The 26,202-nt window shown below is 47.4% G+C and overlaps 1 protein-coding gene across 2 annotated transcripts in view; it reads right to left on the bottom strand.

The window, feature by feature from the left end:
- SH3GL3 (SH3 domain containing GRB2 like 3, endophilin A3) overlaps window positions 1-26,202 on the bottom strand; it is a 134,896-nt gene that overhangs the window by 21,229 nt on the left and 87,465 nt on the right. The window contains exons 3-8 of one of the 2 annotated variants that reach the window (XM_035024247.1): window positions 22,964-23,036; window positions 20,346-20,489; window positions 17,742-17,875; window positions 14,109-14,267; window positions 5,523-5,626; window positions 4,285-4,394 (exon numbers count right to left, since the gene is read on the bottom strand). In XM_035024247.1, the coding sequence (XP_034880138.1) occupies window positions 4,285-4,394; window positions 5,523-5,626; window positions 14,109-14,267; window positions 17,742-17,875; window positions 20,346-20,489; window positions 22,964-23,036 (724 nt within the window). Of the gene's footprint in view, window positions 1-4,284; window positions 4,395-5,522; window positions 5,627-14,108; window positions 14,268-17,741; window positions 17,876-20,345; window positions 20,490-22,963; window positions 23,038-26,202 lie in introns of those variants that run through there. The other variant, XM_035024248.1, reaches the window with a different exon arrangement.

The following is a 26,202-nucleotide window of genomic DNA, read 5'->3' as shown; positions in this document are numbered from 1 at the left end:
TATACTGGAGGTTCTAGCAGGTACAAAAAGGCAAGAAAAACAAATAAAAGGCATCTTAACATCCAGTAAATCTTTATTTGTAGATGACATGATCATCTATATGGAAAAACTACAGGATCTACAAAAAAGCTGCTGAAACTAATAAGTGACTTTAGCAACATGGCAGGACACAAGATGAATATATAAAAACCAACTGTATGTCTATACAAAGCAATAAAAAATTGGTCACTGAAATGTTATAAAAATAATGTTTAAAGTCATGAAAAATATGAAGTATTGAGAGACTGACTTAAAAATGTATAAGACTTATCTGCTGAAAACAGCAAAACATGGCAGAGAGAAATTAAGAAAACTGAAGTGGAAAATAGACTATGTTCAAGACTGGAAAACTCCATATTGTTAAGCTGTAAATCCCCACTGAATTGATTTATAGATTCAACCTCAACCAAATCAAAATCTGAGCGTGATTTCTTTTATAGAAATTGAAAAGCTAATCCTAAAATTCACATAGAAAAGCTACTAGAACAGCCCAAACAAAGAGCTTTGAAAAAGACCAACGTTAGAGGACTAACACCACCCAACTTGAAGACTTATGATGAAGCTAGAGTAACCAACAATAAAAAGCTGAATGACAATGGAAATGTAATGATAGTATACTGTGTGATACAGCTGTGAATATTATTTTAATGCTCCTAACATTGTAAATATTGATATAGGATATAAAAATGGATGTTACCGCTGAGGCTTCAGAACTGTTAAAAAACAAAAATGGACGTACAGGAGACTGCCATGTAGAAATTACAAACACAAAGACCAAATTAGAAGAGATAGGAAACTAGTTTTCACAACTCTTCATCCCAACCTTATCTATGCTATAGATGGGTCAGGAGATGGAGATCAGAAAGGGTTTTTAGAGAAATTTCTGGAGAGCCTGAAAGAGGGGGGTGTGTTTACATTCTTCCTATTTCACATCAAGTCAAGGGAGACATTTAAAAAGACCCGTAAGAGGCGCACCTGGGTGGCTCAGACATTAAGTGTCTGCCTTCGGCTCAGGTCATGATCCCAGGGTCCTGGGATCGAGTCCTGCATCGGGCTCTCAGCTCCGCAGGAAGCCGGCTTCTCCCTCTCCCGCTCCCCCTGCTTGTGTTCCTTCTCTCTCTGTGTCTTTCTCTGTCAAATAAATAAATAGAATCTTAAAAAAATAATAAAAATGGGGCACCTGGGTGGCTCAGATGGTTAAGTGTCTGCCTTCAGCTCAGGTCATGATCCCAGGGTCCTGGGATCGAGCCCCGCATCAGGCTCCTGGCTCAGCGAGGAGCCTGTTTCTCCCTCTCCCTCTGCCTCTCTCCCTGTTCATGCTTTCTCTCTCTCTCTCTGTATCTCTGTGTCTCAAATGAATTAAAAAAAAAAAAAAACACTAAAAAAAAATAATAAAAATAAAAAGACCCATAAGAGAGCTTGAAATATGTTCCCTGGAGTTTTAAGAACAGAAGTGGTAGATGGAAAAAGAGAGGAGAAGCCAATTACAATCCCTTTGCTGACACCAATCTTTGCCCTACAATAGGCCAGAGCTTGAGGGGGAGCCCAACTTCAAATCAAGATCCTGCATCCATGCACTCAAGCGAGAGGAGGACTTACGTTACCCAAGAAGAGCCAGATAAGTCACGGGGCTGCCCATGTCTTCACCAAGAAGTAGAGGCAACGACATTTAACATAACAGCGTGGGTTGGGGAGTTGTGCATGGTCAAAGTGATGGTGACATGATGAAAACAGTGATTATGAGTAACTTGGAAGGAGGAAAGAGGAGGTGAGGAGAGAAGTTCATGGGAGGCTAAGGACAGGGAGTGCAGTCTTCATCTGCCATATCAGGAAACCACAGATCTTATCCCAAACCAAAAAATCAAGAACTAGCAATAGAAGCATATCATTTAGAACAACGGAGCTACATACCAAACAAAGAGCTGAAAGTGGGTTCTTCTGAGAGCAGGAAATGAAGATGAGGAGAGGGGAGAAAGGGAGACAGCTGCTTTTCATTAAAGGCCTGGTAGCACCACTTTCTTTTTAGAACTATATACACATATTAGTCCCATCATTTTTATTTTTTAATTGAAAAAGAAATCTTAAAGGATAGCAACAGTGTTGGAAGAAAATCCCATGGACCGGTATGTTATGAAGAGGTGGTTTGAAATCCATGGGCAAATAAGTGAACTTCGACTTCAGTCTCGTACAAAAATTAACTCAGAGTGGATCATGGACTGAAATGTAAACGTGTACAACTCTGGGGAAAAAGCACAGGAGAACTTGTTCAGTCAGAGAAAGCTCAGACTTTACGCCAAAAGCACGATCTTAAAAGGAAGAAATGAGAAATGACTTCACCACAATTAAAAACTTTTGATCTGCCAAAAACCCTGTTAGAAGAATAAAAAGAAGCTAGAAAGTGAAAGAAAATATTTACAAACCACATATTCATCAAAGAACTTATATTCAGAATATATAAAGAACTCTAAAATCGCAACAATAGGGGCCCCTGGCTGGCTCAGTTAGAAGAGCATCCAACTCTTGATCTCGGGGTCGTGAGTTTAAGCCCCACGTTGGGTGCAGAGATCATTTAAATAAATAAAACTTAAAAAAAAAAACACACACGGGCGCCTGGGTGGCTCAGTCATTAAGCGTCTGCCTTCGGCTCAGGTCATGATCCCAGGGTCCTGGGATCGAGTCCCACATCGGGCTCCTTGCTCCGCGGGAAGCCTGCTTCTCCCTCTCCCGCTCCCCCTGCTTGTGTTCCCTCTCAGGCTGTGTCTCTCTCTGTCAAATAAATAAATAAATTCTTAAAAAAAAAAAAAAAACACACACACACACAACGCAACAATAAACTGGGGAAAAAACTTATTAACATCCCCATACGTAAAGAATGTGTATGAGTCAATAAGGCAAAGTAAACAACCTAAAGGAAAAAGAATTAACACGAACACACAGTTCAGACCTAAGAAAATACAAATGGCAAACTAAACTACAGGGTGGGGGACAAGTTCAGCTTCACTAGTTATCACAGAAAGGCAAATTAAGATTGAATACTTTTTTTTTACCCATGAATGCTTGGCAAAAATGGAAGTCAAAAGACCCGGGCATGGGGAAACAGGCATTACTACATCAAGAGTAGTGAGCCCGTTTGGGAAGGTCATTTGGCAATAGCTACTATCATTTAACATTTGCATTCACTCTAACTTAGCAATTTCACTTCCAAGGAAGACTTGCCCATCAGCACATAGAAGCAGATACAGTGTATTGCTTTTAGCAAACAACTGGAAACAACCTTAGCGTCCATTAATAGGGAAATGGCATAAATAATGGAAAGCTATGAAGCCATTAAAAAATAGGGGGATAGGGCGCCTGGGTGGCTCAGTCGGTTGAGCGACTGCCTTCGGCTCAGGTCATGATCCCAGGGTCCTGGGATCGAGTCCTGCATCGGGCTCTCAGCTCCGCAGGAAGCCTGCTTCTCCCTCTCCCACTCCCCCTGCTTGTGTTCCCTCTCTCGCCGTGTCTCTCTCTGTCAAATAAATAAATAAAATCTTAAAAAAAAAAAAATAGGGGGATAGAGACTGATCTATATGCATGACATGGGAATAACTCCAAGAGAAAGCAAGCTGCAGAACAATACACCTGGTATGATCTTGTATTTGAAAAACAGAAAATAATCTAAAACCGTGTGTATATAGTGTAGACACGGTTAAATTGTTAACCGTGGCTACATCCAGGGAAGGGACAGGGACGGAGCAGGTGACCACGAGAAACTACAGCATGACTTATACCGATTGAATGTTGTTTTTCTCCGTCGGATCATTTTATCCGAGAACATATCTGTGTCATGCATCTAACGAGAAAATAATGATGCAGCATTTAAGACGGTGCCTAGCATCCAGCAGGTGCTCAACAAATGCTCGTTCAAACTTTTTAAAAAAAAAAAAATAGTGAAATATCTTGAAAGAGTTCAAAATGTAAATACAGAGGACCACGAAGCTCTCTGGTGCCCTGGCCAGGGTTTTAACATATCAGAAGGCAGTAAGTGGTGGAATTCTTCCTGGTGCCGGTTTTTGAAACTTGACTTTTGAAACTTGACGTAAGTATCCAAAACCAGGAAGCAGGAAAAGGAGCATTCCTGAGAGGAAAGGGGAGTGGGATTCACCAAACAACTAAAGAAAAAAATTCAGGGTCTCACACCGAATGCAGCAGTAAGCAAAGGCCTCCCTCCAGAGCACACCTAGCCACACAGAACGGTCATCTTACCTGTTGTCTTTGCTGACGAGGTGGTGGACACCCCATTGAGCTCACTAGGACTCCTTTTGATGGGCCGTGGCTTATACTCTCGTCTGGGGACACTGGATGCAGCTGATATTCTGAAAAACACATTTTAAGATCAGTCAGACGTCAGATGAAGAAAGCCATGCTTCCAAATGTACGTTTGCACTGCTTGGGGAGCCTACGAACTTGGGGGAGAGGTGGTGGTTGTGAAGGGGGTAATTTTTACGCATTGGTTCGTGAGTAGCCCAAAGTGGTGGGGGTGATATCCGGTGACTACCGGCGTAGTTTTTCGCTATATATTTGAAAGTGTGGGTCTCTCACAGAGTCTCTGAGGCCCCTGTCAGGTGCCAGGTTATACTGGGCACCCAGCAACGTTAGCTGCCTTTTCTCCCCTTCTGCTTATGCAGAGACAGAAATACACAAACGTGATCGTGTGAGCACTGCATGCATGCCCCCCCGCAAAGAAGTGGATGCTTCAGAGACCGGCCACACCTGAGAAATCTGCCATTGATTTAAGCAAACATCCCTCCAAACGTATTCACTATCATCATCCCATGTAAAACAATATTCGGTTACCAAACCTGGTCAAGAATGGGGTAGGTTTTTTTAACCCACTATATTAATTAATAGGGTTACTGGGCCTACTACGTGTGATATGACTAATTTTCAGAGAAATACAGAATACATCATCATTAAAACCTAAGGGGAACGGCCATCTTCCTTTGACCGTTCAGAAGGTATTTTTGACTCTTTCAGTACCTCTCTGAGTCAGTATTACGAACGTGGCCTATCTGCCTGGATATTTACATACTTTCCAGATATTTACATACTTTCTGCGTATCATCTCACACTTCTCCACATCCCTACACGTTGGCAAGGAGGTACATGCCATCGCCGCCCCGGCTTAAGCCCTCAAATCAGCAAGGAAGCCGGGACAGCTCTGTCGGGTGAGCAGCTCTGTCAGGTTGCCCTGAACACAGGTCACGGAAAAGGGCTTTCGTGAAACACAAAAGGAAAAAAGCCGCCAGACTGCTTTTCCCAGCTCTGTCCCTTTGGCCAGAGCCACGTACTTATTACTTCAGTGCTATCCCACACCCAACCATGAAAGCCAGCTAAGAAAATTCAAAACAGAATGGGGCGGCGGGAAGGGGCAGACGGAGGGACTGATTCAGATGGAGTCTACTCGGCAGCCCCGGGTTGGCAGGGCACGTGAAGGCTCTTACCGCATCTGCAGATTGCTCTGTAACTCCTGCAGGATCTCCGTGGACTGTTTGTGATAGTCTAAAGCTGCCTCTATGAACACGGCCAACTGGCTGACTTGTTCTACCTGCAGCAAAAGTGGGAAATTATGCCAAGGCCTATGTAATGTTCAGAGAGAGAGAGAGGCGGGACCAGCAACAAAGACCCAGCTTCGCAGGGAAGCCCCGCGTCGTCCTCGGCTCTGGTCCATTTCATTTCCTTAGGCTGCGTCATCATCACACGGGTGGTGGTAGAAAGCTGTATATTCTGGAAAACCATGTTCAAATTTATTTGTGATTAAAATTTGGTTTAGCTCAATGGAAGCTGGTTTTCCCAATCAGATGACACCCTCAAGAGATTTTTGTGCTCTAAAGCTCACGGATCTGAACACAGAGACATAAAGCTTTCCAATGACATGGGAAGCCAACACTGAGTAAATGAACCTCTTCCTTAGTGAAATGTCTCTTCGGGCATCTTCTAGCTAAGTCAAATCAGGAAGCTAAGTAAATTAAGCTGTTCTCACATAAGAAAGGAAACCAGGGGAGGGTGGGCACCAGGGCAAACACTTGCCAGCTCCCTGTGTCTCGCTGTCCGCACAAAATCGTGGCCATGAAACGTGACAGCCGAAAGGAATGAACTCTACAGCCTCTTGTATCTCTCGGTCCCCCGAATCGATGGAAAAACTAAAGTAGAAAAGCTCTATCACATAAGAAAGGCTGGAAGACCAGGGGATGCATGGATTGAGGAAGAGGCGTCCCCTGTGGGAGCTTCCCCGCTTCCCCCATGTGTCTGAATAGCTGCTCCAGAAAAGCGGGATTCAGGACGCTGGTGTTGGCAAGCCTCGGACGCAGGACCTCTGGGTTGAGGTGATAAGGACCCCCAGCAAGAGCCCCATGACCTCCAGATCCGGAGAAGGTCACAAACCAAAATCAATCCCCCCTCTTCCAAAGCTTCCCCAAAGCCTATGCATCATTCCCACGTGCTAAGCAGCTTGAGGGCAGAGTCTGCCCTGCTTATTCACCCCGTAAAACCAACCACGGACTGGTCCACCTTCAAAGACCCAAGCTGCTTCCATTTGTTGCTACAGACCCTGCTTCGGCTGCCCTACACTCGCTTTCCTTGCGCACACATCAACACGGCCCAGTACACACCTGAGAAACCCACAGCATCCCACTGGTGCCCCACTGTGCTCCGCATCCGAACAAGGAAATCCCATTGTGTTACAGTCACTTTGCCGCGCCTGGGGCTGGAAGAGCACCAAGCCTAGCCTTAAATTTCCCAAAACCCAATGAACAAAACAAAGACAGCCTGGCCCCACAGAAATCCTAAGGATTTCTTAAATTTCACTTCTCTGGCTTTCACGTTTAAACAAGTCCAGTTTAACGGCCCAACTCGACCACAGCAGAATCTGCCGAAGCAGGAACCGTGCTCCCCAGCTGGGGGGAGCGGCGGGTCGGGTCCGATCTGAGCCACACCTCACTGCCTTCAGTAAAGTTAACTGCTATTTTAATCCCCACTTTGAGATATGTTTGACATTTCTCTTTTCAAAGGAGCAGTGAAAAAAGGAGTATTCCTGGAAACATATGGGGGACGGGGAGGGAGGGAGAGAGGGAAAGATCACCAGAGCTCCTGTCTGGTTGGCTCAGACAAGTTATGTAACCTAGAGATGCATCTGTCACTATTCGTTCGGTGGCTGACTTTGGGAAGGAACTGAGTCCCAAGGCCCCTTGGGAGAGAACAGTGGTGCTGCATGGTGCTCAATGCAACCACTGGAGAGACGGTGCTGCAAAGTTCCTGCTGGCCGGGAAGCCACGTGGTGCCACAAGGGGCTTCCGTGCCTCCCCGTGCCAGAAAACGGAGGCTTCCGCTTATCCCCGGGCCATAAGCAGCAAGGTGCGTGCGAGTGGTCTCTGCTTCCCAAACCCCACGTCGGATTCAACACCTGGACAGGCAGAACCAAGGCAGCGATAAAGCCAGGCCTTGCAAGTACCTGTCCGGAAGGTAAAGCGTTTCTTCCACTGGCCACACCACTCAATGTGGCAAATCCACCTGTTGACTCGGGGAAGGTCACCTGGGATGAGAAGACAGGTGTAACTCTACTTAGGGCCGAGAACAACACTGCCCCTCTCTGGTGCCACCTTGGGAGTGAAGTGTGACCACGCATCACACACACAGAGCTCCCGGCTCAGAGTAAAGTGCACTCGCCGTCACGGTGGGTCACTCCTGGCCAGGTGCCTGAAGCAAGAAACTCAGACTTCCCAGTAAGCTAGAGGAGAAGGAGGGAGGGTCCAGGTACGGGCCATGGTGCTGGCAGATGGTGGGGCGAGGACTAGGAAGCTACCCGGGGCAAAGGAACCAGAAAGAGCTTGTGGTGGAGAGGAAAATGGCCCCCAAAGATGCCCAAGCCCATCTCCCCAAATCTGTGACTATGTCACCTTCCCGGGCAAAAGAGACTCTGTGGGTGTGATTGAGTTAAGGGTCTTGAACTAGAGGATGACCTGGGTTATCTGGGTGGCCCAGTGTCATCATAGGTTCCTAGAAGAGGGAGGCAGGAGGGTCAGAGTCAAAGAAGGAGGTACATCGGGGGGGCAGAGTAAGAGGGATGAAGATGCCTCATGCGGGCTTCACGGCCGACGCCACCCCACTCCGCGAGTCCTCGCTCCCTCCCCTGGGGCAAGACTCAGTGTGTCTCCGGGGTGTCGCCCGTGGGCACATTCTCCTTCAAAACCCTCTCGTTCGCTGCAAACCAATGGCTGATTATAAGCACATGAGGCCGTTGGGGGTACTGAGCCCTGGGGATGGAGGCAGAGCACCTACGTCCCCATACTACTGTGGACTACGAACACAAGAAGTCCCCGGGCTGTGGCCCCAGGGACACTTGAATTGGACCTGAGCCACTGGGGTGACCTGCAGACCAAGTGCAAAGGACCTGGGCTGAACCCAAAGGAAGGACAGCTCCAAGGACTGCATCCTGTAGTAAGATCAGCCCTCTGCAGAAGGTTATAGAAACAGTGGCCAAGTAGGAGCAGGGCTGTGAACTCTCCTCCTCAGACCCTTCAGCGACTAGTTACCACAGGACCGGTTAGCGGCCAGGTAAGTGGGTGGAGAGGCACACCCTGAAGACCACGGCACGAGGAGGGATGAGAGGGATGTCAGTAGGTAACACCCTGCACCCAGATGCCTGGAATCTGCAGCGAGCCTGGCATGCAAGAACGAGGAAATGCACCTCTTCTGGAAGGCGACAAGCCATCCCCTTTCACAGCTGAAAACGGTGTATTTCCAACGGAGAGAGCATCTTCGATCTGACTTGTGGTTATCCAAGTGATCTCTTGCTCCGTCATATCAAAGACGTCCACTCCTTCTGGACTCCCCGCAGAAGCTAGAGGAGTCTGATCTTAGACGCCTTTGCTAATGGGGTGAGAGCTTTACTCAGAGTTTCTGAGAAAGTCTGAGCAAGGCAATGAACTCAGTAGCCTAGATAACAGCCCCTTATGCTTCCATTCTCCACTCCACATTCCCAAAGGGTTTCCTGACATGTGTAGGTCAAGGTGACTTTCCAGGGGCAAACAGCTAAGCAGAAGTGAAACCAGAATCAGATTTCAGGTGGTTTGCTCCTTGGGTGCACCTTCCTTCCGCGAGCCCAGTTTTTCCTAATGTACCTTGTGCCACGTGTCACCAGTCCCTTGAAATGACAGCAATAATGATGATGCGGAAGGTCAAACAGGTTTGAGAAACTCCCCGGTGTGCCCTGCCTTAGGAATCTCTCCGAGACCAACTTTTCACATTGTCATATAAAGACTCTGAAAAGTCTTGGGATCAAGAAAACCTGCCTAGTTTTGTCCACGTGAGGGTTTGCCAAACTCATTTGAGCGTAGAAACATTATCAGTGCAACCTACTACAGCCCGTGGAATGAATTTAGGAAAATGCCACCCCGGACCAAAGGAAAGAACCCAGGAATCTGCAATCCAGTAACCCCACTTGTTGCAGGAGCCCACGGATGGAGGGAGGATCCCCAGGCAGGAGACGTGGACCAAGAGAGCTAGAGACAAGTGCAGGTGTCTGGCCTCATGGGCCTGGAATGGGGATATTCTAGGTGCTCTCTCTGGCTCCTGCAAAGTCAAAGACCTACATTCCATGATGTCACGGGTGAGGAATAGACTTCTCTGCAAAGACAGAAGAAGAGTGTTCACAGGCCATTCCCAAGAAATGGTGAAGGCGGGCAACCAACCTGCTCAATTCCCCGCACCCCCACCTCAGAGCAAATTGTGATGGGCACAGGGGCCCCTCTCCTAGGGGGAGCCCCGCCAGGCCTAACCCTCGGGGCTCCCGGGAAAGCTGGTGGACCAAAACACCTCCGGGCTTGCATCTGTGCACGGAATAATGAGCAACAGGTGAAGAGATGCCCAAGGTCTCCAATCCAGCCCCGACTGACAAGACAACCGAGGATTCCAGTGTGGGGCCAAAGGAGACTTCTCTTTGGTTCTCCCACTCACAACTCTGCCAAACTCAGACAGGAAAATAAACGCCAGTTTTCTTGGGAATATCGGAGTGACCAATTCGGGTCCCTCACACCGCCCCTTCCTTCTTTCCACATCACAGGTACAGGGGTGCTCTGTCTGACCAAGGAAGTCAGGGGGCCCCCGACAACCAGGGTGTCTGCACCCAGCACTGAATAGGCGATAAGTGGAGTATGACTCTGAGGTCTGAATTCTCTAAGAATGTGGGTTCGCCAAGATCTGCCTTTCTGCTCTGCCCACCTCACTCCCCCTATGGGTCCCAAGGTCTAGACTTCAGTCCCGGGGTAGGTAGCTAGAGTCCCATTGTGGGCCCAGGCCCAAGCTGCCCACACGGATTTCCAGAAAGTCCCATCCTCTGGGCAAGGGGCCGGTATGTGACCCTTGTTCGGCTGTCCCTGTTTGTTTCTCAGTTGGGAGAATTCAGATGTGAGGACAGATGAGCAACCACCCCCTGGAAAGCCCCACAAATGGCCCATTGGCCAGAAAATCCTAGACAAGGGTTACATAATCTGCATTTGGAGATTCCAGAAAAACCAACCCTGTGCGTCCCAGTCGGGGCTCTCCTCAAACCAGGCAGATCTCTGGCGTTATCTGGCGAAGCTTTCCTTGTGTCTTAGCCGCGGCTACAAGATGTGAGGGCTGGACAAGACACCCACCCCCCTGTTCCCTGGAGAGTGAGACTCTGGGGTTCGAACCGTCAGTGCCAGGCAGAGATGGGCGGGTGGCACCAGGCCCCGGACACGCCATCCCCCCCTTCATTCACGCCGCTCTGCTTATCTACCTCCTCCAGCCCCTCTTCACTCCTGCCGGGGAGGAGATCAGGGAATGTTCCCTAATTAGCAGGATGGCTTATTCTGCCCCCAAAGCCAGCTCTGCATGACCAGAGGCCCCATGTCTCAGAGTGTGTCTGGATAGCCGAGCAGGGTGGCTTTCGTCAGCTGAGGACAGAAGGACGGAAGTCCTAGCTGGACATGCGTAGGTCCATGTCATCCCCTCCAGCACCACTGCCCAGGAGGCCCGTAGGGTATAATTACTGGGTGTTCTCATCAGTGAAAAGGGCGGCCCCTTGGTTCCAATCTGGCGTCTGTGTCCGTTCCTCACCTAGAACGCAAAGGGGTGGCCAGCTCTGACTGACGGCCCCAAACCTCTAGCTCACGATGGTACCAACATCTCCCACCTGTGTCTGGAGGAGGCGCCAGGCCCTTGGCTGTCTGCCACCACGTCCCTGGGGAACAGGCACGCACCTGGGCGGTGGCAAGTGCCACGTCGGGCGCAAGCGCCGTCCAAGCCCCTGGACAAAGGCGGGGCCTGCAGACCCACCGTGTTTATCTGGGAATTAAGACCCCAGCCATCTTTAATGGCAGGATCGGTTCCTGGAAGAAACCCCAGCCGTCCTGAAGCATCGCTCCTCCTCCTGAGCCTCCTCACCGAGAAAGACAGCAGCCACAGATAGAAGGGGCCGAGCGGCAAAGGTTGGACAGGAGCTGGTGACCCACAGAGAGCAGGAAGTCAGGGTTCTGTGGGCTGCAGGGCCCTGGGGCTGGCCTGGGTGTAGAGAAGGGCAAGGGCAGGGCTGAGAGCTCCGTGAATGTGTCCTCCCCCCACGCACCGCTTCTTTGTCTTCCCCACCAGTCACCTGCCGCTGATCCCCAAACACCAACCACCTCCGCATCCGCCTGTCAGGTCCGAGGGCTGAAGTGGAGAAGATTTTCTAGACCGTGCCTCATCCACAGGACCGCCAGACCGCCCGGGCCTGGCCCAGACACACCGACACGGAAAAGGTCAAGACGGTGCCCTTCTGGGTCTGATTGCCGCTGCCCCAAGAACAGAAGGAAGGCAGCCTTCTGGAGCCTACACGGCAACTTGTGAGCGTCCTCGACTATAAGCCCAGGAAGGGGAAGCGGTGAAAGCAGGCATGCCATGCTTGAGGGGCCACCCCTGCACCCCTCAGGCCCCAGCACGAGTCACTCAGCACACGGCCCCTTGTCACTGTCACGATCGTCCTTGTCATCACCACCAACCGCTTCGGCACTGCTATGGCCATGCCTGCAGGACTCAGCAGGCAGAGTACCCGGTGAGCCCCGCGGTTAAAGATGGCACAAGGAGACGAGACCAGAGAAAGGGAAGCAGCCTCGTTCCAAGGCGGCTCCGAAGTCCTTAGCTGTCTTCTGATCTCGGTCTCCTCCCACCTGCGTGGCTGGTTTCCAGGGGCTTTTGTCAGAGGCCAGAAGCAACAGGCCATCCCTGAAACGAGCCAGCACCGCCTGTCGGACCTGAGGGAGCAGCTCAGGCTCCCCAGAGGTGAACGGGGGTACCCTCCACCCCAGGACACCTCAGGGGACGCACTGCAGTTCCCCTGCAGGGCTGGAGTTAAGACCTAGCTCTGACTCGTGCCGGGGCGGGGTGGGAGGCAGTCCACTCATTTGCGAATACGGTCACTGTCAGCCAAGGGACCAGTGACCGAGTTTCCGTACGGAAGGGATCATTCCTGACTTCTGCTTGACCTTGAAGGGAAAACAGGTCAACTGGGGGAACTGGCAGAGACAGAGAAACCGAAGGAGACCCCTAATGGAGGGCTTTGCAAAAAGCCCATCATCATCGTGCTTCGTGAATGAAAAAGTACGCGGGGCAGGCGGGCCGTGAGACACACGATATTCAACCTCAGAGTTTAAATCCACCACTACCAGGCACGGGACCGGAAGGACGACGTCTGCCACGGCCTGGTAAGGATCAGACGCATCCAATACGTCACACTCCAAAACCACGTGCTGAATACTTCAAAAGATCAAATACGGCAATCGGAGACGAAACAAAACCAAAATTGCCGATGGCTTCGGGACAATTTCAAGAGAAAAGTGATATTTTTAAGGGAAAATAAACAAACAAGAAAAACAGAGCCAATGGTTACACCTCTTCCCATTTCCCATAAGATGTAAAAAACCTGATAAACTATTAAAAGGAGAAGCATAATAGAGTGTACTTCTCAGCACTCAGGTTTCGTGGACGTGGGGATTTTCAAATTGTTTTCTCCAGGATCAACGTCTTGTCAACACTGAACGTAATTCCCCAACACGTCACCACGGCAAAGAAAGGCTGCTCAGTACGTTTTGTTTGACTTAACTCGAAAATGCGAGACCTTGATACACCTTTTAATGAACTATTGGAAGTAGAACATGGTTTTGCAGATAAATAAATCCTCCACCTTGTCTCCACAGGTTTGAAAGTTCAACAAAGAGGGTCCAAAACTAAGGCTGGACCAAAATGGCACAGGACACTGCCAAGGCCAAGTTTAGGACAGGGACGCCGGAGACAAGCAGGTGGCAGAAGGCTCTTCCAATCGGGCAGCAACAAACACAAAAGGCCTCATCACCGAGGCAAAGGAGGGAAGCCTTCAGCCTTCAGGATGCGCAGGACGGGGTGACCATGCCTCTTCAGTATGCTGAATCTAGCTTCCCTTGGACAAATCAAACATAAGCTGGCAGGAATCAGAGTATGACAGAATATTTTGCATTTCTGAGGGATCTGTGTCGAGACCTTCACGATCCCCGAGCTCACAAGCACCGCCACTCAGGTACAGCTGAACAGTGTAGATCATGCTCTGATATCCTGAACGTTCACGATGACAAGAAAGGCATCAGAGAGCTGCTCCTCCTCAAGCATCTGCCTCACACGGTGCTTCTCTCAGTCTTAGCAAAACTGCAGTGACCACACGATATGGGATTTCCATTCTCCTGCAGAACCACCACGCAACGGCCTCAAATACGAAAGCCGGTCCGCTATCTAACTCCCCAAACGACCCCCCTCCCCGGGGCCACCTGGAGCACAGCTCGGGAGCAATCCTGGGATGAACAGGACTTCTCGAGATCTGAGGTTTGAGCTGGGGCTTGCCAAATGTCCGGAGCTATTTCTGAGGCAGGAGATAGATAATGGCTACAGAAAATTCTGGAAGCTTTTGTAAACTAAGGCTCCGGAGCTTCTCCTCATGTTGGTCCTAATCATATATTCAATGTTTTTAATCACATTAAAGTCTCCTGTTTGGTTTAAATACTTACATCATTTTCTAAAAAATTAAACATGCTTCTTTCAGCCAACTCCTTTGACTCTTCAAATTTTTCTACCGCTTGTCTGACTTCTTCATCTGGTATCTTACCTACTCGCTTCTTTTTATAATCATAATCCAGGCGGCGGCCTTCCAGCTTTTTCAGGTGGTGCTAAACAAGACAAAGGAGTCCTTCAGAGAACTGCACACTCAAAACACGGGGCAAAGAAACCTCTGTTGTTTCCATGAAAATAGCCATTGCTTTTTGTCCGTCTACATTCTAGGGGCAAGGACACATCTTACATGTCTGTGTGTCCTCAGCATCCACTTAAGGCCACCTTTACTGCAGACCCTCAAGGAATATTTTTGGGTGGATGGATGGACGGATGGATGGGAGGGTGAGTGGATAGATGGGTGGGTGGATGGATGGACGGGTGGCTGGGTGGGCAGATGGCTGGATGGATGGGTGGGCGGATGGGCAGGTGGGTGGGTAGGCAGATGGATGGATGGATGGTTGGGCGGGCTGATGGATGGGTGGCTGGGTCGTTGGTTGGGTGGGTGGGTGTGTGGGCAGCTGGGTGAATGGGTGGTTGATTGGGTGGGTGGATGGGTGGGCAGCTGGGCGGATGGAAGATGGGTGGATGGGTGGGTGGATGGATGGTTGATTGGATTGGTAGATGTGTGGGTAGATGGATGGCAGAGTGAATGAGTATCTACATGGAACATGAGGACACAGCATCAGCACTCAGATTCCATTTCCCAAAGTTCTTTATAGGACCCCTCACTTAAGCTCTATTAATGTCCAGATAATTTCCAACTAAATTAACTAAATTAACTAAAAAATAAGCACATTTCCTTTGGCACTGTCAAGTCCTAAGAGCTAGATTATAAAAGCAGAAATTTCTAGTAGCCCCTAGAATACTTACGCATATCCCATAAAGTTCCCAATTATAGAACACGTTCAATAAATGCCATCGATGAATATGTATACACAGAGGACAAACATTTACAACCTCTGAAAGGTGAGATTTCTTTAAAAAAAAATAGGATCTCTTTAACAAAATGTAACAATTGTAAATATTCGATCTGTCCATTCATGAAATGGGCTGCCTTGTGTGGTAGTAAACTCCCCATCACAGTCTGTGTTCGAGTAGGGGGATCCCATGTCAGAAATGCTAGAGACAGCTCAGCTGTATGGGGCAAGGGAGAAGCCTGGAAGAGTTTACACCTGCAATCCTTGGAAAACAGGTATCTGCTGTCGAATGTATCCACAAAACCAGACCATCCCACTGAAGTATGCAGGTAACGTTACTATGCATTTTAGTGAACAGCCCTGGTTCTACTTCCATAATGAACTGGCAAAAACAGCATACGGGCTAAAAAGCCAGAAGCATCTTTCCTGTATGTTCTGTGACTCTGGGCAAATCTGGCATTCCCTCTGGGCCTCCGTGTGTGGCTATAAAACGGGAATGGAGAGGGCCAGCCTGGCTGCTTATGGGCCGAGAAATGTTTGGAATCCATTAACCCTTTACAGGTATAAGTCAGCTGGTCTTAAATGAGCAGGTTCTCCACTCCCGGCGTCTGAAACACAGAAACACAGTGGAGACTGTGAACGGCTTCTGAACACACTCTGAACTCTCGATCATCGCATGACTGACGTGGAGACTGAAGTGTAGCTTTACAGTGTTTCTGTATCGAACAGCAGCCGAGGAACGAGATGCCCCGTAGGATGTTATTTTGTTGCACAGGGAAGGCCGACACTGAAGTACAGTGTTCTGCACGTTTGTCTGGTCCACACTTGTCCACAGCCCGCTCTCAAGCCGTTCCGGGGGAAGAGCTGCGCTGCCCAGAGGACCCGGGGTTTTCCTCAAGGACAACAGCATAAGAAGAAACGGCGTATCATATATTTCAGCCAAGGGGGTCTCTGATTTGAAGGTTCTGCATTCGGGAAGGCTGTTTTGGTATCCCCAGGTCCCCCAGAATGTCCCTTCTTCCCCAGAGTCATCTGTTCTTTGATAATTTGCAAGCACAAACCCTGTCCTGGGCCTCGTGGTCCCAGAAGTGAACAAAGCAGGACTCCTCACCCCGAGGCACTTACTGCCCAACAACAGAGGAGTAGAAGCAGGGAGGCTCAAGGCACAGGGGAGCACAGGAGCACCTGATCAAACCGGGAGAGAACCAAGGCTTCCCCCAAAAAAGAGCATCTGAGATCTGAGAGGTGAGTGACTAAGCCAGGAGGGGAGGGGAGGGGGAGAAAGACAAGGAACACAGCAACTGCCCACAGCAAAACATCCCCCCGGGGGCTGCAAGTATTGCAGGGAGGCTGGGCAGCGCTGGGAAGGGGCCATGGGCCAGGCCCCAGAGGGAAGGAGAGGCCAGAGAATCAGGGCTAAGGTGGTGGATCTGTAAGCAGCCACCAGTGGGCGGCTCCGGAGGGTCTCCATCTAAGGCTGCGCTGGGCGTGGTGCGGAGAGTGCGCTGGAAGGGGCAAGGCGTGAAGCCGCGAGTCCAGGGCTGCTGTGCTCTAGCATCTAGATGTTAATGCAAGAAGCCAAGAGCTAGAAAGGGAAGAACGGAGATTCAGGAGAGAGGACAATGGCCATGGCCATGGCCTCCAGGGCCCAGTGGAGGCCTGGCTTCAGAGGGCAGGAGGGACACTGTTTCCCCGACATGGACGGGAAAGAGGACCCGGCGAGTGAGGGGTGAAAGGCATGCTAGGGGGCAGGGTTGCTGAATGTTCCGGGAGTCCCTGAATGGTTGCTTCTGGTTTTCATTCAACCTCCCTGAAGTCCCCTCCACACCCTCTGGTTTCCGTGCAGATTCTAATGCCCATACAGGCATCTAGGACTTTCTGTTCGGGAAATCTGGAAGACGGCTCAAGCATTTGCCTTTGTCACATGTGATGCTGATGCTGCTGGTCCAGGGGTCCCCCCACAAGAACTCTTGGGCCTGAAGAAAGGAAAGGGGACATCTCCCAGGTTCAAATGACTTCCAAGCTGGCCCGGGCTTGCATTCAGATCACTCTTGAAGGCGCCTGGAGGCAGGTCCTCAGAGCAGCTCCCTAAGAGCATCAGAAGTCAGCACAGGCTGCCCCTCCAGAGTAGAAGTCCCGGCGGGGTAGAACTCTCAAGTCTGTTTTTGCACATATACAAAAACACCATCAAGCAAGTGGCATGTGATCACCGACAGGTCCCTGAGAGCTCCCATGTGTGCTCTCCAAGGCCATTGCTAACAGTTTTCCAAATGTAAAATGTCAATTCCCAGATACTGATTTCCTTGAGAAGCAGTGAAAAATCATGACTACAGGTCTGGTGCAAAATATCAAGAGACAGGACCACTACGGTATGATTTTGATTATAAAAATTCTACGATGGAGTTATGGAGTCATTTTGTTAGGTGAGAAATGGCTGTGGAAATATGCATCTTTCATCTTGGCTTTCAGGTAGCTGGTTTCAATAAGATACAGAAGAAAGGGCTAAGAGGTTCTGGGTCTTTTTCCCAGTGAGCCAGGTAAATATGGATTATTCTTCAAGCACCCATAATAAGATGATGCTTTCACTGAATCCTTACAGAAGCATTCTAGTGATTTTAAATATAGACATCATTTTAAGGAGCAACGGGTAGATTTATAGCCTGGAAGACTTACCCCAATCTCTTTTAGATCTTTGTCTTGGAGTAACTGAAGTGGGTCAATAAAAGTTTGCTTTACGTTAATATCAAGAGAGTCTTTCACCTCAGCCATTAGCTTCATGGATTCCCCAACTTCTATCAATGCATTGCCTTGAATAGAAAATGCAAATAAAAAAAGTTTCTTTAGCAGAGTCCTCGAGGATAATGGTGGTATTTATTTATTTCCTTCCCAAAAGTTTGTGGATGGCGGTGCAAAAAGGTCCTCCCCCTGGGACTGGTGAATCCTGACTCAGAAAAAAAAAAAGAAGAAGAAAGAGAGAAAGAAAGTGTCCTTATGGTCCGTATTTTCCTCTACCCTCTGTACTCTCTCCACTATATAAAATAAAGGTTGGAGGCTGAGAGAGACCGAAGCATTTCCCACTTTGGCCACTAGATGGAGATAAAGCTCCTCTTTAAAAACTAGTACAGGTATCCCGGGCTTTTCGAAAGTTCACGCTGAACCCCAATCACCTTTACAAAAGACCTATATTAGTCCTTGGTCTTGCTAACTGAAAAAAATCCAAAGAGGATTGTTGCTTTCACTAAAAAAAAAAAAAAAAAAGGCAAGAAGAGAATAACATTCAGCCTTTGTTTTGCAGCAAGTTATTAGAGAGGCGATATGTACCCCAAGTCGTGAGAACAGCACACAGCACCCCAGCATCCAGCTGCCACGGCTTTGAGCTGTGTCTGTGAACATCTGTGCTCTGCCTCGATTTATTCTGTGCATGCACAAGCAGGACTAAGGTATGAGAAAAGCCTAGGAGAGGTTATTCTGGGGGTCTGGTAACACCCCCCAATTTTTCCACATAAATTAATAGTAATTTCTTCTTTGCTTTACACCATTTGGGTTTACAAAAGGCCTCGTAAGAATGCTCCACTTTCGGAGAGCAGGAAAATCTCCAGTTTTGTGAACTGGCACCTAGGGTTCCTTAGAAGTTCGAGAACAAAATCCTTCTTTGTAAACTATAAAAGGATTCATTCATCAGGGCTAAGTATCAACCAAGAAAGGTTACAATAGAAATAAATGAAAAAAACCTCCTGTCGGCTCCTAGCTACTAGATCTTGAGGTCACTCCCCATCTCCTTCAGATGGCTCTAAGGCTCCTGACCCTTTCTGATGTCAAAGAAAGCCTGGCAGGGTCACATGGGACAGCCTTTCAGCAGGATGGGCAAGGTTTGCTCCTGAAATGAGGCGCGGGCCAGCCACGCTCGGGCTTGGGCAGTGCTCGGCAGCTTTTGCTGGATTAAGCCCTGGTATCTCAGTGCCAGCTAATCCACAGGAATTTGCAAGCGGGAGTCCTGGTGGCTGAGCAGAATGAGGGTTGCAGTTTCTCTCGAAGAATCTCTGGGACGTGATGCACCAGACCAAACTATGTTTCCTGTATCGGAGTTTTCCAAATTGACCTCATAAACACGTAGAGCATGGCGTCTCTCAACTCTTAGGCTAGAAAAAGACCTTAAGAGGCAGCCCAAGAATCTGCATTTCTAATAAACTCTGACCTTCAAGTTGTTGCACCTACTAGTCCAGCCATGCACAGTTTATTCACCTGCAAAAGAGCGACAGCAATGAAGACTCACCTCACTTTTTAAAAAATAAACTAGATAGTGCATGGTATAGGACCTTGCAAAATAGAAGTGGAAACTCTTACTCTAAACTATGGCTGGCCAGGACTCCATTTTGACCCACTGGTAGCTTCATTCCTCCTAAATGTCCTTAACTCACTCTCAAGAGTCTAAATCGTTCCAAGATAAAGATGAGACATCCCTTCCCAGCCTGGGGACTCTTTCCTGCCCAACCGATCAGAAACGGAAGCTACTGTTTCTGACCCCTCTGCCACCAGGACCCACGCCCCGAAATGTCAAATTTGACTTTGACAGACACATTTCCAAATATTTCCCTGGAGACTCCAAAAATTAATGCTGAATATTGGCCATCACCTCCATGGACCTCACATTCCTCCCCCTTGCTCAGGCTTGGTGCTACGGATTCCACAAGGGCGTGGGGCTCAGCCTCCACCCACTGAGGCTTCTGCACTTCAAGAAGGTTCTACCATGTGGCCCCGAAAGGAAAGCATCCGACAGTACAGTCTCTTCCTCAGAACAGCAAGCAACCTATCCACTCCCGACGCCCCCAGACACTAGCTCTCCTCCTTAACACAAGTTCCCTTAGTACCTAGGGACCTGGGAAGCCATCAAACTGTCTGCCCATCCAGGCCCCTGCCCAGTCACCATGTGCACTGCAGGACTGGCCTTGGCTGTGAGGGCCTGCCTGGCACGCTCACTGGTCCCCTCAACGGGCCTGCCTTCAGGATAAGGAACAGGCCATCTTGTCCACATTCACCCATGGAATAAAATAAAATTCACCTTCTATTGCTCTGAAAGATACTGTTACCCCCTGTGACTAATGAATGTTTTAGCAGGGAGTCTGCTTGAGGATTCTCTCTCCTTCTCCCTCTGCACCCCGCCCCCATTCCACACTAAGTAAATAAATAAATGTTTAAAAAAAAACAAAAGGCAGCATTGTGCACCACCTCAGCTGGGCAGGAGGCGCTCACTGCTAATCCAGGCGCTGCGACACTCACCGAACGCGGAGCCCTCGCCCAGCTCCTTCCCGAACTTCAGCATGCAGTCGCCCAGCAAGCCTTCCGTCTGCGGGTAGCCGGTGGTTTTCACCTGTCCTCGAATCTTCGACACAGTGTTCAGCATTCCTAGCTTAGCTCTGTATGCTTAAAAACATTGTCATTTGTAATTCCTTAAAATGACAAGGCAGAGCCACAGGTCCGTCGCATTGAACAAGTGGCGGCAAAAGAGAGGCCACCTGGCATACAACTTGAGGGAGGCCTGGAGCGAGGGACAGGGCCGGGTGTGACCGATCCCGTCTCTCACAGGATTTCCTAGACTCTTTTACCCAGGGCGGGGGCGGGGGGGATGCTAATAAGCGCATCTCTGCACAGCGAGGATGGAACGCAGAGACGGTGCACGCTCCGTGGACTGCAAACACAGGACCTGGGCTACCCCAGCCCACGTGCAGGGTGCGATACTGAGAGGCCTGCCATTGCCCACACCCCGAGTCAGGTGCGGACACCTGGGCAGGCGCTCCTTCCCGGGGCCCAACGGATCACTAAGAACAGAACTGCTGAGGCGGATGTTTCAAACCACCATCCAGCCGTGAACACCCTCCCCATGCCCCAAGAATGCATTCCGTCTGATTGTATCCAGTGTCGTGATGAAGGGCTGCTCATTCCTCTTAGGAAGCAGAGCCAATGGGAGGAAACGGATGCCCCCGCCCCCACCCCCAAGGGAACATGAGTCTGTGTGTGGATGGTCCCTTAGGGAAATGATGGGCGGCCACGCTCTTCTCTCCGACTCAGGCAAGGAGTGTTTACTGATCCCGGCCCTGTGGGACGGCCCATGCCAAGTACTGGGGCTCCAGAGAGACCCAGGCCGCATCGGCCCTAACGGAGCTCAGGGTCTAGGTACTACTAAGGCAGAATATACCAGATGTACTTTGCTGATAAAGTTGGGGATGATGTCGGAAAAATGAAACCATAGCGGTATTGCTAGATAAGGTTGGAAAGACGCCCCTAAAAAGGCAGAAATCGTATCAATAAAGTATGGAAGAGGGAATGCTTATGGTCTATAACCAACAGATAAAGAGCAGGCAGGCTTGACCTAAACAAAAATTAAAACAGGACAAATCAGGACATATCTATGGGAAAATGTGACTATGAACTGAATCCCAAGCTAAGGATTTGGGATTTTATTCTACAGGCCAGACAGTGAATCACATACTAGCTGGTGGTGTTTGAGATAACTTTAGGAAGTAATGGGATAGACTTTTATTTTCTTTGACTTTAATAATTCCATGTTTGTTTTCATGTATTCTAGACCAGTGCCTCTCAAACTGTAATGCGCATACAAATCACCCAAGGATCCTGTTAAGATGCAAAGGCTGATTCAGGCAGTTTGGGATGAGCCCAAGATTCTGCATTTCCCACAGTCTCTCAGGTAATGCTGGTCCTGCTTTAGACATTCCCCTGTGCCGGCCTTTCTGAATCTTGCCCACCTCAGCTTCAAAGCAGTTTTCCTCCTGGTCCCTGCACAGAAGCTTCACTCTCCTACAACCCACCATCCCCCCCCCCACACACACACACACATACACACACTCGGTTCCTCCTTCCCACTGTCAGGGTAGAAACTGGGAGGCAGCAGGCATGTGACCGACAGCCATTAAACTGGAAATGACCAGAGGCCTCCGTCCAAGGGGACACTTCCATTGTTGGCCCACCCCATTCCTAACCCCTTCCAATGTCAGTTCTTTGAGGATGGGATCTTGGTCCAACTTCGCAGCATCCCAGGATCCAGGAAAACCCCTCGCCAAGAGTAAGCTCTTGCTGAGTATGTGCTGACTGATTTATCAGGAAAAGGAACTTACGTGGCTCATCTCAACCATTAAGGAGGCCAGGGAAGAGATGTTATTTATTATAGTTCTTAAAATTCTAATCATCTATACAATTCTAAAGACTTCTACACCCACCAACTTCCCTGGACATAATTTTTATAAAATTTATGTTTTTTAATTTTTACTGCCTAGATTCTTGGATGGTTGGGTCTGTGCTGATTCTACAGCCAAGGGAATCACAGTCACTATGTGCAAATACTAAATTCCTAAAAAGGAAAGGCAGTTTTAGAGCTGCACAGAATTCAAGGTTTGGATGCTCTGCCCCTTGTCGGTTTCTGTCCTTCACAACCCAGGAAAAGTCATCAAGGGGTATTGCTTCCCGACCTCGGAATTAAAATCCTACTGTGGAAGCAATTTCAAGTGAATATATCCATTTGAGCAGGATGACAGAATTTTTTTTCTAAAAGAGGAGATTCCTCAGTAAGAAAACATATACAAAACGCTTAGTGGCTCTCTCTGAAGCATCTCCTAAAAAATGTCTGCTTAGCAGTGCCTTGTGGCTGAGAGCCCAAGCCTCCATCCAAATGACGTCACTGTAGTTCACAGAACTGTCTACTAGAATTCACCGAAACTACCTCTGGTCCCTGGAGGCTTGACTTTAAAAAAACTGAATTTTATTATGTGGATGCAAAAGACGTTGTTTCTAAATTATGTGAGCCATGTGTCAAGTAAACATAGATTAGTGATCTGTGACAGTGAAAGAACAAGAGACTATTTCAAGACATTTTTTAACTTTACCTGGATTTGGCTGAAGATATTCTGTGGCTTTCGAAATAATTTCTGCAACAGCTTTATTGGTAATGTCTATTTTCTTTAAAAGAAAAACACATAAAAATGTTGGTAAATGACACTGAATTCACAGAAAAAGAAAAGTAACATGCATTAATTTAATACACATTATTATGGTGATTTTAACCTAAATGAATTTCAGCATTTTGGGGGAGAAGCAATTAATTTCTCACTCTGATTTTGGGACAGCTCTTTCTCCCCATGATGATGGAGAACATTCATTTCTTTTCCTTTTTAACATTAAAGTGAGTATTCATATAATATTTAGAAAACTTGGACAAGTCGTTACGCTCCTCTAGATTACTAGATATACTTGAAGGTCTCTCAAGCCAACGCTAGGCATGTCTGAGCCAAACTTTCCTTATCTGCTGGGTCAACTTGATGTCTATACCACATAAGGATGCCCTAATAATGATTCACATTAGAAACTACCACAGTAAATCAACAATGAATCATTCTCACTAGCATATCACTAACATAAACACCCATGTGTTCTGTCTGCCACGTTAAGACTGAATCTTTCCTTCCACAAAACCATTCCTGGACACTGGCTGCTGGTTAGCCAGATACCGAATGTGAGAGTAGACAATAAAGTTAAATATGCACATTGCAATAGCTTTATTTCATACCATCAATAACCTGAAAGAAAATATAAAGGAAAAGGAGATCTCATTCATAAGAGCAATTTAAAAATACACAACAATAAGGAATAAATGTAATGAGAAACGTACAATATCTATTTCAAAAACCATTTCCTAAATGGGTAAGTTTAATTGTACAAAGATGTAAATCCTCCTCCCAAATTAACATGTAAAATTAATTCAAATCTCATCTCAATTTTAATTTTTTTTTTTGTTACAACTTGGCAAATAATAAAGTTAGGTTCATGCCTCACACGACATACTGGATTACAAATATAGACCTAAAAACAAATTGTAAAGGTACTAAATTATTCAGGAGCATATTTTGAAATATGGGTATGGGAAGACTCTTCTAAGCATGACCCAAAATCCAAATGTCATAAGTGAAAAGACCAAAATTCTGACCCTATAAAATTATAGACTGAACAGTGAAAAGACATGGTACATGAAGCTCGACAAAAGTGGCAAAATGAAAGAGAAAGAAAACTGTACAAGGGACACGTGCTTAGTATCCATAATACACGGAACTCCCATTTAAAAAACAAAAAAGGGCGCCTGGGTGGCTCAGTCGTTAAGCGTCTGCCTTCGGCTCAGGTCATGATCCCAGGGTCCTGGGATCGAGTCCCACATCGGGCTCCCTGCTCCATGGGAAGCCTGCTTCTCCCTCTCCTACTCCCCCTGCTTGTGTTCCAGCTCTCACTATGTCTCTCTCTGTCAAATAAATAAATAAAATCTTTAAAAAAAATAAAATAAAATAAAATAAAAATAAAAAACAAAAAAAATTTTAAAAAGTCAACCCGACTAGAAGGGACAAGAACATAAACTGGCAATCCACAAACGGGGAAAAAATACAAGTTCAAACACTTGACAAAATAGTCAGAAAAAATGTAAATTAAAAAGGAGATACTTTCCGCTCACCAGATTGACCCCCCAATTTTTTTTAATTGATTTGACCCAATATTAGGTATTATACAGATGTGGAGGAACGGGCCCTTTCACACACACAGTGCAAAACAGATACAACTTCTGGAGATCAAGGTAAAGGACCTACGAATGGGCCTATTAGTGCCACTCTCAGACTTCCAGGAATTTATCATCTGGAAACACGCCAGCAATGTGCAAAGATGTAAAAGGATGTCAGACCATTTTATGTCGTATTAAAAATTGAAACCAACGTGAATGATAAGCGATAAGAGACTGACTGGACAAATCGTGAAACATCCAAATAAAGGAATACTCTTAAATCATCAGAGAGAAAATACAAGGAAGCTCCGTATGTACTGGGAAGATGCCCATAGCGCATTGTCAGGGAAAGAAAGAAAGTCGTAGAGTGATTTGTAATACAAGAAATTCATTTTCGTAATTGAAAAAACAACGATCTGGTCAGGGTCAGAAGCTTTCAACCAAGCTAGCTCAACCAGCCTGAAACTGTATGTGTTCCCCTTAGCTGAATGCCTAAACTCAGGGCCCCAGGGAGGTTTAAACGACAGTACGTATATGATGAAGCAATGAATCACACCCGTATTACTGATGCCCACGTGCAGCTGTGTGCGAGGCGTGTGTGGGTAAGTGCACCTGGCCTTGTAACAGGTTTTGCAAGGTTTGAACTCTCTTCATTGTGTTTGACTGTTTATGAAGATCGTTGAAATGTTTAAGAGAATAGGATCACCTACATGTTTATGTTTTACTAGAGTTTCAAGAAATTTAAGTACTTAGGAAAACTCTGCTTTAAATTTGATGTGACGCTGGAGCGAATTCCATACGTCGCATTTGTGATTCTAGACATTTGAAATGTCTAAGGGAATCTGCTTAATTATGTAACTGGAGATAAATGTTTAAGGATTTGATCTGTTAAGCCTATGACTTAAGGGAACCTAAAATGAAGATTAACTGAAAATGATCATCGTTTTTACACGAAAATTACTAAATTTATAAATAAGATTCAGCAGTTCAGTTTAAGCTAAAGAAAAACTAGGTTTTAGACTTTAAACTTTCCTAAGTTTCATGTTAATTGAGACACAGCTTAGAGTGTTCCTTTCCACGTATCCAACCTTCCTTAGACATGAAAAGCCACCAGGAAGCTAGGCATCATCTCTGAAGGGTGACAGTGAGATCTGTGGCAGGGGTACTTTCTACTTGAGATCCTTCTCTATCTTTTGGGGGGGAAAGCCAAGAGACAAATGGCCAAAACTCACAGCCTAGTGTGCACAGACTAGAGCAGCTTCCAGAACATCCCCAGCAATTGAAACTGGGAATCAACCCTTTACAAAATGAAGGAGATGCCCACCATGTTGTCAGATATGGGCAATCAAGATCAACGCTGAAAAAATAACCAATGTAGTTTAAAAACAAAACAAAAATATAAAACAAAGCCTCCCTTCTAGAAAACTGGGGATATTGTGGGCAGGGTTACAAAATGGTATGCAATGTCTGCTGCGAACCATCGGGACAAACAGGAGAAAGTACAGAGGTAAAAATTATTTTTTGTAAAGTCTATTTGGTATGAAGGCATCTTTGTCCATTGATTAAATCTGGAATTTCCTTCAA

This window comes from Mirounga leonina, unplaced genomic scaffold, assembly GCF_011800145.1.
Source record: "Mirounga leonina isolate KUSES-001 unplaced genomic scaffold, KU_Mleo_1.0 Mir_178, whole genome shotgun sequence".
Classification (NCBI taxonomy): Eukaryota; Metazoa; Chordata; class Mammalia; order Carnivora; family Phocidae; genus Mirounga; species Mirounga leonina.
Note: the sequence above shows the minus strand (reverse complement) of the source record. Positions and strands in the feature narration are given on the sequence as shown.